Source organism: Gymnoscopelus microlampas, assembly GCF_963454915.1.
Source record: "Gymnoscopelus microlampas genome assembly, chromosome: 17".
Taxonomy (NCBI): Eukaryota; Metazoa; Chordata; class Actinopteri; order Myctophiformes; family Myctophidae; genus Gymnoscopelus; species Gymnoscopelus microlampas.
Window position 1 is genome coordinate 38,045,859 of NC_139954.1, and position 13,096 is coordinate 38,058,954.

Here is a 13,096-nt window from a genome sequence, read left to right on the forward strand (position 1 = left end):
CACACACACACACACACACACACACACACACACACACACACACACACACACACACACACACACACACACACACACACACACACACACACACAGAGCAAGCCGCGTGCACACTTGCAGGACAAAGTAGACAGAGAGGGGAGGGGGGAAAGGTGCCACGGTGAAGATCCATTTGCGTGCGTGTGTGCTGTGTGGATGTTTGTGTGTGTGTGTGCTTGTGTGTGTGCATGACAGCGGGAAGAGTGAAGGGCACAACCCCTGCAGTGTGCTCACTCTGTTTCTCACTGGGCATCTGCTCAGTACAAAAACATTAAACACTACTTTTAGTGGCTTTGTCTCTGTCTCTCTGTCTCTCTGTCTCTCTGTCTCTCTGTCTCTCTGTCTGTCTGTCTGTCTGTCTGTCTGTCTGTCTGACTGCCTGACTGTCTGTCTACCTCTTAAGTCTGTCGGTCAGTCCTTACGTCTGTCTGATGTCTCTGCTGCCCTGTGTGTGCGAATCGACGCTTCTTTATGTCTTTTGACCTTTCAGCCATCCTGCCTGTCTGCCCGTCTAACTTTTGTTGTACGTTTCTGTAATGCTTGTCCTTGGTGTTACTTTGTGAGTATAGGTCTTTCGTGATATAAATAAAATATGACGTCTGTCTTTCAGTCTGTCCCTGTCAACCTTCGAGCTCCTCTCTGTATTTCTACCTACGTAGTAAAATCTTCAGTGTCACAATTTAACTCTGGATCCCAGGTTTAGACTCAGAATTCAATGAACACTGAAAACCATACTGTGTTTACCAGTCATCATCTACTTACCTGTATCATTTTGTTTATACCTGACTCTCTGACTGTTTGTCATGCAGCCTACCTGTTTGTTAATCAACTGTCTGTCTGTAAGGCGCTTTCTCTGTTGGCCTTTCTGGAAGTGTGTCTGTTTGACAAACTCTGGAATGCACTTGTGCATTCAGGATGAGTGATAGAGTGCTACTAATGGGTTTAATGGGCCCATCGATAGATTTTAGCATTAACAAACTGAGTCATCCTGGTGTGCGTCAGTGCCTCGGTACGGCTCTGTCCTGTCCTGTCTGGAGCCAGACCCATATATACGTCTGGCCGATATATCGCCATTATTGGACCTTTTTTTGTACTTTTTACCTTTTTCTCCCCAATTTAGTTGTCGTGCCAGTTGATTCCTCCCCACACACTTGCTGTGTTGTCACTGCTGTTGTAACTTAACCCACCGGGACGACGTAAAGCCTTCATCCTACTTCTCCCGCTCAACACTCCCGCTGAACCAGCCGCCACAACCCGTAGGATTAAGTGCTGTGACAATTATCACCCTCCCTGCCTGGCTTCTCTCCCCCAAACACGGGCCAATTGTGTTCGTGTGTAGACGCTCACAAAGCCGGATGCACCACAGTGGATTCGAACCCACAACCTCCGTGCTGGTGGGCAGATACTTCACCACTGCGCCACCCGAGCACCCTGATTTTCTTTTTGACAAAATATCAGTCAAAACATCAGTAATAGGTGGGGCTAGGACTGTCCAAAATTGGGATCGGCATTGGACTCAAAAACCTTGGGCACTTGTCCTGTCCTGTCCTGTGGTAATGCGTCACTTCTCTCCGCTGCACTTTGCTTTTCATCTTCTCTTGACCTGTGGACCTGTGCAGAACTCAAGATGAGTGTTTGATGTAGTCGGAGGAGAAGGATATATGCGTGTGCGTGTGTGTGCGTGTGCGTGTGTGATACTCAGAGTGAGAAATACTGTGAGCAAGATGGAAAGAGAGAGAGAGAGAGAAAGAGTTCAGAATACTGATGCCTTTGGTAGCAGTACACCTTATTAAAGGAATGTTTCCATGTGGGTTTTGGTGTGTTCACTCTCTGGTGGCAGTATGTGCTCTACACACCAGCCTCTTGGAATCCTTTGATGCTGCATGTATTCCACATGGATGCTTTCACACACTTTCACCCCTTCTTCTCTCTCACTTTTTCTCTCTCTCTCTCTCTCTCTCTCTCTCTAACACACACACGCACGCACACACACACCCACGCACGCACACACAAATACCCAGCACTAGTTCATATTACTTCTTGAGGAGAGACACACTATTGTATAAAAAGCATGCCAGTGTTCTCTCTCTCTCTCTCTCTCTCTCTCTCTCTCTCTCTCTCTCTCTCTCTCTCTCTCTCTCTCTCTCTCTCTCTCTCTCTCTCTCTCTCTCTCTCTCTCTCTCTCTCTCTCTCTCTCTCTCTCTGCAGGCTGTAGCGGCGCATTGGCCAAGCAGTGCACGTCGGCATACCCAGAATGCACTGTGACGATCTTTGACCTGCCCAAGGTGGTACACACTGCCAGGGAACACTTTGTCACCGTTGGTGACCGGAGGATAGGCTTCCATGAAGGTATGTGTGTCCTGTCCTGTACTCAAACCTGTACTCAATCACCTACAGCAGGTTGGGACTTAGGCCAGTGTTTCCCAAACCTTGGGTCGAGACTCGAGACCCATTCATGGGTCGCAGACCCATAATTATAGGTTGCAAGTAATTATTCATGTTTCGCATCGCGACGCGGTGTGAGCTTGTAGATCGTCTATTTTCACATAGCCGAAGTATATAGGGATGAAGTGGTTAATGTATGTTTTGTAATAACAATCCAAATCTACAAAGTAACTAGTAACTAAAGTTGTCCAATAATTGTAGTGGAGTAAAAGTGCTATTTGCCTCTGAGATGTAAGGGAGTAGAAGTAAAAGTATTGAAAATTGGAAATATTCTAAAAACGCCTTCTAAAACCTAACCATAGTTTTCTGAAAACGTTCTAAAAATAAAAAATAAAAAATGATGTTACTATATTATAGCAACAACTAATGAGACACAGAGGTGGCATCCGGATTGAAAGGTATAGCAACATATAGGTAGCAACAGGTCTCAATGGGTTAAGTAAAGTACTTGAGTACATGTCCACCACTGGTTTCATCCAGTCAGGAGAAAGCACCCACTGGATCAGCTTCCTTTTTATAGTGTTCCAGTTCCAATCTTGTCTGCTCATTTTTGGAGTTTCATCACTGCCAGTTTCACTTGTTCATCCTGTATGAGTTCTCTCTCGTGATTGGAGGAAATTGCCTGCCTGAAAATGTATTATTAGCTGTTTACGAAAGACCTGGAGAGATGGGGAGGCCCATGTTACTGAACAAACACTCTATAGCAAAGATTACCATGGGAACATAGAGCTATTTAACTTATTTAAACAAAAATCTCTTACAGTACTTTAACTATTTAATGGAAATGTATGTTTAACACATTAACACAGGTGTCTATTTTGGGGACATTTGTTGATAATGTGTCAAAATCGATCTTGTGAAAGTTTTGTAATTTTTCATACGAAAAAGAACATTAGCATATATATAGAGCTTCCTATGTTCTTCCTATGTTCATATCATAATATGTTGTTGCTGTCATGTTACTTACTGTATATGATATATCATGCCATGATAAAGTGAGTCAAATATGCTCATGTTTGCACATGTCTTGCATGCTCACACACCGTACATAATGGCACAACAGGCACACGCGCATAACCACAAATTTAACCGTGCATTTGCTTGTCACGGCTGGTGCGAGCTCTCAGTTGTCATCATAGAATACAATTGGAATTTAAGCTTGCTTGGATGGAGCTCAGTGGGAAAGCCACTCACTGTGCCAAACACAGTCGAGAGAAATGGAGATTTAAAAAAAAAAAAGAATGGCAGCCTCAGAGACAAGACTGTACATACAATTTTAACCAGAAAGCGCTTTTCTTTTGGTTAATTGAATACTTTATTACCGTAGTCAGAAATGTAAACAGCACGTGGTACAGTAAGACATTATAAAGCTAAAAGGATTTCCATTGTGGTCTTATGTATTCAATTTCTCAACATAGCACAAAAAAATAACACAATAATACATGTCATCAACAAATACAAACGCTGTGCTAAAGAGATGGGAAATTTACATTTACCTCCCCTTGTTACACATCCTTTAATGGATGGTGTCAGGGCATTCCACATTTTTAACTGGGCTTTAATGCAAGCTTTAATCCATCACCTCCACTGTCAGTGAGCAGGTATAGGTTCTCACACTACGAGATGTTGTTCACTGGAGTGAGAAGGAAAAGGTGCTGCTCATTTCTCAAAGCCCTGACATGCCCGGATCACTAACATGCTGTGAGCTTCGACGGTGCATGTGCTCTTTCCCTGTACTGCTGTGATGGCTACTGCTGCTGCTGCTTGTTGTTTGTGTTGTGAAATAACACTTTATTAGTCAGAAATGTAAACGGCACGTAATACACTAAGACATTAAGGGCCCTATTTTCGCCGGTGCCTCCATTATCGCTAAACTTCTTTGCAATTTAAAAAAAAAACATTTTGAAATAGTTCAACTAGCCGATCTACATCGACACGTTGTGAGTTTGCAGATTGGCTATTTGAACTATTTGAAAATGTTTTTAAAAATAGTAAAAAAAAATGTCGAAGAAGTTTAGGGATAATGGGTAAGGCACCGGCGAAAAAGGATAACACAAAAAAGTCCTGGGGACTCGTTTCCATTGTGGTCCTACAGTATGTATATTCAATTAGCCAACATACCATAAAAGAATTAACACAATAATACATCAACAAATACAAACACTACATGTACGAAAGAGATGGGAAAATTACATTTACCTCCCTTTTTGGTCACCTGATAGATGTTTTTTCAGGCCAATTTTGAAAGAAACCAGTGTTACACATCGTTTAATGGGTGTCAGGGCATTCCAAATTAGTAGAATAAGAATTTTCCCATGTTTGTTCTATAATTGGGCGGTACCAGATCATGGTCGCTCCCTCTAGTGTTGTGGCTGTGGGAGTCACTCACTTTGAAGAAGTAGTAGTAGACAGGTACAAGGGTATTGAGGGCACATCCCTTTGAGTATCTTAAATACCAATCCCATTGATATTTTCTTAACCCTGTCTTCTACCCTGAGCCATCCCAAACTAGAAAAGTGTGTTGGAATTAGGTGGGTCATGGGATTAAGGCCGAGAAGTAACTCTTTGGGCTTAAGGCCAAAGGGTTCTTGTTGAACCACTGGAGATGTCTGGCACACCTGGGGTTTCCCCCTTCCTGCAATGATTACTTCAAGTTTCTATCTAATGTCCCCTGTCTATAATTAGCAGCCGACCGATGCCAGATTTTTGTATCAAAAAATGAAATGAGATGGCAGATTGTAAACCCAGAATGCAGCTGGTGCCAGAAAACACTGGTTGCTTAAGGGAGAAATTAATTCATGTCTAACCAGAAACAGGATTGTGTTCATCGGTTGTGTGCGACTCAGGATCTAACTACTGTACAATAGCATCTCAATAGAAGAGCTAAATGAATACAACCCCCCCAATTGTATTGCTTATATTATATTAACATACAGATTGGACAAAATAACATTTTATTCACAAACAAAATTAAACTTCAATAAATAAAAATAACATTTAACTAAACAATGAACAAGTAAACAAGTAAATATAAAATATGCATAAACTGAACTTTAATTGCCCATTAAAACATTTTCAAAGATTGCTACAAGTACAAGCCACAACTCATCGCGTTGGGATGCGCTGTGAGCTTGTAGAACGGCGTAATTGCAGATACCGATATTGTACAAAATAAATAAAAAATGGTTACCGTTCAGCTTTAAGGAAGACTTCACTACACAAAATGAATGTGATGATATTTATTGAGAAGTACTGTTTACAAGAATGGATTTCTGCATAGATGGAACATATAATGAAATTGCTTTGCATGAATGGATCATGCATAATGGAACAATAATGATGTCGCTTTACATAAATGGGTTATGCATTAATGGAACAATGATGATGTTGCTTTAAGTGAATGGTTGTGCATTAAATAGAACATATAATGATGTTGCTTTGGCGCGGGCTCCATCGGAGGAAACTGATCTGCAGCCTCGGATCGAATCCTGCCTGATGGAAGGCAGGGGGCTCCGGAGCCCGCCCCCGTAGATAGGGCCGCTCCTGGTGGTGCCTGCTGCTGGGCGGTGTTGGGGAGGTGGCGGGTGACCTGAACGGATCCGGGATAGCACAAGTGAGATAAGGCAGGAGGAGGAGTCCTTTTAAAGGAGCGCTGTCACGAGCTAGGCCAATCTGATTGTAACGGGGCCGTCTGAGTTGATTGGAGAGGAATGTTTAGGGAGGACAGTTTGTTCAGTCTCCCAGGTGAACCTCCGTAAATTAACTTCCATTTATATCAGCCAATCCAGTATATCGGTCTTGCTCTTACTGTCTGTTGGTGATGTTGCAGTTGTTTGAAAATGTCACTCCATTCTGTTAATTGCATATGAATCAGTGTCACTTCATTGACAGGTTGCTTTTGACGTCCCCACAAAGATAGTAAGACAGACTGTGTGTGTGTGTGTGTGTGTGTGTGTGTGTGTGTGTGTGTGTGTGTGTGTGTGTGTGTGTGTGTGTGTGTGTGTGTGTGTGTGTGTGTGTGTGTGTGTGTGTGTGTGTGTGTGTGTGTGTGTGTGTGTGTGTGTGTATAGGGGATTTCTTCAAAGACCCCCTGCCTCAGGCTGACCTTTACATCCTTGCCAGAATTCTCCACGACTGGACAGACGAGCGCTGCATAGAACTGCTCACCAGAGTCTATCAGTCCTGCAAGCCAGGTGTGTGTGTGTGTGTGTGTGTGTGTGTGTGTGTGTATGTGTGTGTGTGTGTGTGTGTGCGCGTGCGCGTGCACGTGCACGTGTGCGTGGACCAAATGTCCCCCCATGTATAGTAGAATTTGAGAAATCTAGAGAAATAGACATTGTGAGGAAAATGTGCCTGGTTCTCACATGATAAACATTTTCATATATAGGCTTATAATTAGGAAAGTATTCAGATTTGGATTATGCATTTTGAGATTACGTGTCGGATTTGGGGTTCGAATTATGCTTGATTTATACTTAGTTTCACATTGGTGTTGCACCCCGAAGATAGACGATTTACAAGTTGTACAAAATGTTCTCACAAGTATAGAATACAAGTGTGTGTGTGTGTGTGTGTGTGTGTGTGTGTGTGTGTGTGTGCGTGCACATGTGCGTGCGTTCATGCCTGTGTTTGTTTCCCTGCCATGAAATGAGATGGCAGATTGTAAACCCAGAATGCAGCTGGTCCCAGAAAACACTGCTGCCTGACTTTGATCAAAGACGTCCACACAACACACACACACACACACACACACACACACACACACACACACACACACACACACACACACACACACACACACACACACACACACACACACACACACACACACACACACACACACACACACACACACACACACACACACACCCTTATCCCTGCTAGTGGTGAGGCTCTAATGATGGCAATTTTGGTCGTTCGGTTGGTCCATCCGTCCGTCCGTCCGTCCGTCCGTCCGTCCGTGCAGTGATAGTGAGAGTTTCTACAATTCGGTCAGGTCCACCCATTGATGAACTACATGTCACGTAAAAAATAACAAAAAAGTTGAAGACAATTCCATTTGGCATCAGGCCTAGGCAGTTTCACAGGGCTGCCTTCCGTTGTGCCTGTCAGCTGCCTGCTCGCCTCACATTGAAAATGAATTATTAAGCACGCCACTCGCTCCCTGTCTGAAAAGACCTTCAGTCCAAATCAATACATACACCTAGCAGGGGAAGAAGCTCGCAATAACCACAAAATACAAAGCTATGTACAGCTTTTTTTCTCGAGACCCAAAGATGTGGTGTCTCCCAGGGACCCAAACTCACAGCGAGCGTGTACATTTGCTATTTTTGAATATGTTTGAAAAATCTTAAAGTGTGAGAACTACTGATTTAGAAGGCATTTTGTAAAATCGGCCGCGAGCGACCTTAATGGGTTAAAACTAGTCTTGCGTAGCCAGACAACTATTCTACAATCTCCAAATGCTATATGACGGAAGCATTTGAAAATTGTGGGAGGCGCGAGTCTAGGTTAAAACTGTCCCCCCCAAACCTCTCCCGATCTGCCTCTCCCGGTCTGTCCTGCAGGAGGCGGTGTGCTGCTGGTGGAGGCTCTGCTGCGCGAGGACGGCTCGGGCCCGCTGACGGCTCAGCTGTACTCCCTGAACATGCTGGTGCAGACCGAGGGCCGGGAGAGGACGGCCAGCCAGTACACCGCCCTGCTCTCCGCTGCCGGGTTCGCCCAGGCCCAGGTCCAGGTCCGCCACACAGGCAAGACCTACGACGCTGTCCTGGGACGCAAGGAGGGATGAGGGATGACGTTTGTGTGTGTACACACACTTACACAGTAAATATCATGTGTTAATGTAATCACTTAAAACCCTAGGGTTACTATTCTGGTCATGTGCTTGATTGATTGATTGACGTTTTTAATGACAAAAATGCATACATGAATATATATTTGTACGTATGTGTCAAAAGGATAAAACACAAAACTGTGTAAATGTGTGTGAGTGCTATGTGCTTGTTTTTTTGGTTGGGGGGGGGGGGTTGGGCGGTGCAGAGACATGGAGAAGAATAAATAAATAAAATAATAGAGGAAAATAAATCCTGTCTGAACCTAAACCCACCTAAAGCACAAAGTTGACTTTTTTTTTTGACAGAATTATTTTTCTTCAGCATTTCGTTGCAGTCGGGCAGAAATGTAAGCTTGTATCTCCATTTGTATGTATTTTTTGGTAGGCCTGGAAGATAGCAGACCTACAAGCTCACCTACAAGCTCATAACCTATGAGCTTGTAGGAAGATAGCAGACCTACAAGCTCATAACAAGCTCATAGCAGACCTACAAGCTCAACGGGTCACGGACGCGACCCGTTGTGAGCTTGTAGGTCTGCTATTTTCGCCGCGCAAGACCATCGTGTGACAAAGTATGGATTGGGCTTAATAAGCTCACTCCCCTCTATCACTCCCTCTTATCGGTCCCTGCTAAGCCTGCGTGTCTGAGCACCCCTCGCCTCTCTCTGTTCTTATTAGCCTGGTGAAGCCGCCTTTGTACCATGTTCTTTATCATGGTGGACACACATAACTCAATAAAGCTCTCCAATGGCCCTAGCCATGGCTTTCACTTCTGCCCCCCACCCACGCACCCACCCGCACGCACGCACGCACGCACGCACGCACGCACACACACACACACACACACACACACACACACACACACACACACACACACACACACACACACACACACACACACACACACACACACACAACCACACACACTACTAGGGCATGGGCAATACGGACAAAACAAATATCACAATATTTTTCACCAAATACCTTGACATGGAAAATGTTATGTCTACTCGGGAACAATGTAGGCCTAGGTCTTAACGATATCGGCAAGTTGTGTATGCATCCGCATCCGGTTAGGCGATACCCCCGTTACCCGTCTGTCTGTCTTGGCCCCTTTTATGCCCATATATAGCTTTCCGTGATTCATGCCCAAATGTGGAGTCCAGGCCAAATTTGTGGATTTATCAATATTGTTTTTACCACAATGTGTCGTCATGGCATCAGGCACAAACAAATCAGTCAGCTCCATACATTGGCACAAAAGGAGAATGCTTTGGTCGGATCAGCGGTGCAAATTAGGTGTGAATTGATATATCATCACAATATGACATTATCCTTTTATAAATGCACAAAATCACACAAATGTGTATGGCATTCAGACACCATACACTTAATTATTTCTGTCTGTCTGTCTGTCTGTCTGTCTGTCTGTCTATCTCTCTTCCTCCCATTTCTCTTCCCCTCTTGTCTCTCTCCCTGCATTTCTCTATTCCCTGGTCTCCTCTTCCATCTCCCCCTCTCTCAGTCATTTTGAATGAAGCAGACTTCAAAGGGCACAGAGTTAGGATTGATGTCAAATCCTCGTGGGCGGCTTTACAGATAGCGGTGGGCGTAATGAAGGGGAATGTTGTAGCTCAGTCGGTAGAGTTCTCGCCTATGGACCACAAAGGTCATGGGTTAGATCCCGGGCACCGCCCAACTCAGCGCATGAGTAGCACGGCAAGTCGTGCGGTAACTACTGGGAGCTGCTGGTAGGTGTGGCCTTCCACCTCAGCAATCCATCTCCCAGGGGTCTAGCACATTGTAGCGGAGACAGCCTCCTGAGTTCTCTGCTGCTACCGACAATAAGCCTCTCCGACATACTTACTTACTTAAAGGTTTCACTTTCATGACATCAAATTTCAATGTACTTATTTTTTATTTATTTTGTTTGGTTTCTGACCTCAATTACACCCCAAAAAACTGAACTTTGAACATTCAGTGGATTTTCTGTGGTCTGGGGTTTTCTGAATAATTAGGCTCAGAAAAGTGCTGTGATTGGCCCATGGACTTTGATGTCACAGTCCATCAATCCCAATATTCTTTTTCCCACGGAAGCACAGTGAAACCCCCCGTGATTAGCAACGATCAGGGGATCGATCATACTGGAGATAAATATTCTGTGACTACTTGAAAAGGTAAGAAAATCAAAAACTTGCTGGCAGTGGATGATTTATTTATTCTGGCAGTGAATGAGTTAAAGTACCAAAAGTAAAAGTACTCATTGTGCAGAATGTCCCATTTCACAAGTTCAAAATGTATGCGTTTCGAGCAGTCGGCAGTAGAATATTCGATTGAGATTTGTATCAGTTTCTGGCATCCCTGAAATGCATTAACTGCGAAAAATGCATTACATGCAAAAAGAAACAATGCTTGCAAACGCTGACTGTGTTAATTCTAATCAATTCACAGTACTATAATACAGTGGTTCTCAACCTGTGGGTCGGTCCCCACATGATTTTTGGGGGTCCCCAAATGACAGTAAAGTGACAATTTAAGGACTTTTAAGACCGTTTTAATACCTAAAAAAAAAGAACATTACTTGACTAAATTGTCAATTAATATAAGAGGCAATTTTTTTAATCTACAAGCTCTCATATTTTTGGGGTCACAGCCTGAAAAGGTTGAGAACCACTGCTATAGTAGACTGTTTTTCCAAAATGTACCGTCCACATCAACACCTCAAAATGCAATCTCCCCTATCAGCCCTCATTCTAAAAATAAAGTCCAATGATTTGGGGGTCAACTCAGTGACATCCTATCGTAATTCCACAAGGACATCTCACCACATTTTTATCTCTTTAAAAGTACTTTTCTTGTTGTCTCCGACAGACAGTCGTGATGACTGAGTCATCAGTGATTTACTGCAGACTCTAATGCTTTCCACTCCAGCAGAGGGAGGAGGTCGTCACATGCATTTCTCTCCCTTCATGTCCCTTCACTTCATCTTTCCCCCCACACACACACATCTCATGAAGCCTGAGGTTCAACCTGAGTGGGTTTTATGGGTGAATGTAGAAAGTTAGAACTATAATAAAAAGAGGGAGCTGTGATGGAGAGGATAGATAGGTGAGTTAAAGTTAAAGGAGTAGTTCACCCCCAAAAGAAAATTCTCACACAAAGGAGACTCTTTGTGTCTCCTACCGGATACATTAGCATTCTCTTTATAATTATCATCAAATTATTGGCTCAGGAATGCGACAAAAACAAAATTCCATGAATTCAATGCTTCATGGGGTGTGTAATTGATAGGAAATAAGTAATTATGTGGGTGAACTACTCCTTTAAAGCTGAAATTCGTGTGTATAAAACACTGTAACCAATCTGTATGGTAGAGTAGGTTAATACAATATAACGAGCACATCTGCAGAGGTTGGAGGTGGTCTCCATACTTTTCCATTGAGACGTATAGACCCCGGTGTTGGGGAGGTAGTCAAGTAGCCCTGCCTGCAGTGGTGGAAAAAGTACCACATTTTTTACTTGAGTAAAAGTATCAATACCACCATGTAGAAATACTCTGTTTACAAGTAAAAGTCTGGCAATCAAAATGTACTTCAGTAAAAGTATAAAAGTATTGGCATCAAAATATACTTAAAGTACTCATTATGCTGAATGTCCCATTTCGCAGGTTTAAAAAGATATAAAATCCTTTGAAAATAGCAGATCTACAAGCTCACAAAATAATTTCCACCACTGCATGCCTGAAGCTAAATAAGCCCAATAATGCCCCTGTCCAAGGCTGAATTTCCTTTTGTCTGAGCAGATGTTTGGTTTTCAAATCCTGGGTGTTACAGTTACTTCTCTCCACTGGGAAAGGACATAAAAACACAAGGATTGTGGCTTTAGGTGCAGTATATGCCTAGTCATCTTTCTGTCTATTGGCATTATGTGTAAAACCGCCTGGGCTTTATGGGAAAACAACCAAAAAACAAGATCTCAGACTTTATTGTGACCAGCCTGTGACATCAACGTCAATAACGTCAATCACCTATGACATAATCTATGATATATGACTCCAAATGTGGGCAAGGTTTCAACCCCATCAGAGAGCCCCTTTGATCCTATCCTATATTAAAATTGGCTACGCCCAAATATGGAGTCTAACCTCAATATGTCTTCATGGCATCAAACGCAAACAAATCAGTCAGCTCCATCGAGCTCTAGAACAATCACTACCAACCATACTGTATATGAGTTTGGGTTTAGTGGAGATACTTCTGTGGCCTACTGGCAGCGTGTATACAAAGCTTGGTCCAGTGTTTTGTGAGATTAGCTCCGGACACACGCATGCACGCACTCACGCACACCCTCTCATTGACGGACAACCTCTTGCACGCCAGCCACCCCGTAAACATAGTAGGGGATGTTATATTTGTGCGTTTGTCTACAGGTGCGTGTCTTGGGTTTGGATTGTGTGTGGACATGTGTGCTGCTGTTCATACATCCGTATGTGAGCAACGTACATTAATTGGGAACACTCACAAATCTGCAACAAGTCACATCACTGGTGATGTCACTGTTGTGTGCCCACAGGATGGGTGATGCCACTTCAACATAACAACCCCTGGCTGTTTCAGGGAGCACACACAGGTCCAGGCTTAAATGTGTGTCTGTGTGTGTGTCTGTGTGTGTGTGTGTGTGTGTGTGTGTGTGTGTGTGTGTGTGTGTGTGTGTGTGTGTGTGTGTGTGTGTGTGTGTGTGTGTGTGTGTGTGTGTGTGTGTGTGTGTGTGTGTGTGTTC

At 43.6% G+C, this 13,096-nt stretch overlaps 1 protein-coding gene across 1 annotated transcript in view; it reads left to right on the plus strand.

Moving 5' to 3' along the window:
* asmt (acetylserotonin O-methyltransferase) overlaps positions 1 to 8,272 on the plus strand; it is a gene marked incomplete at both ends in the record, with an annotated part of 19,504 nt that extends 11,232 nt beyond the window's left edge. The window contains 3 exons of the mRNA XM_084084265.1: positions 2,245 to 2,385; positions 6,552 to 6,674; positions 8,049 to 8,272. Of these exons, the coding sequence (XP_083940391.1) occupies positions 2,245 to 2,385; positions 6,552 to 6,674; positions 8,049 to 8,272 (488 nt within the window). The remainder of the gene's footprint in view (positions 1 to 2,244; positions 2,386 to 6,551; positions 6,675 to 8,048) is intronic.
* Positions 8,273 to 13,096: the final 4,824 nt, after the last annotated feature.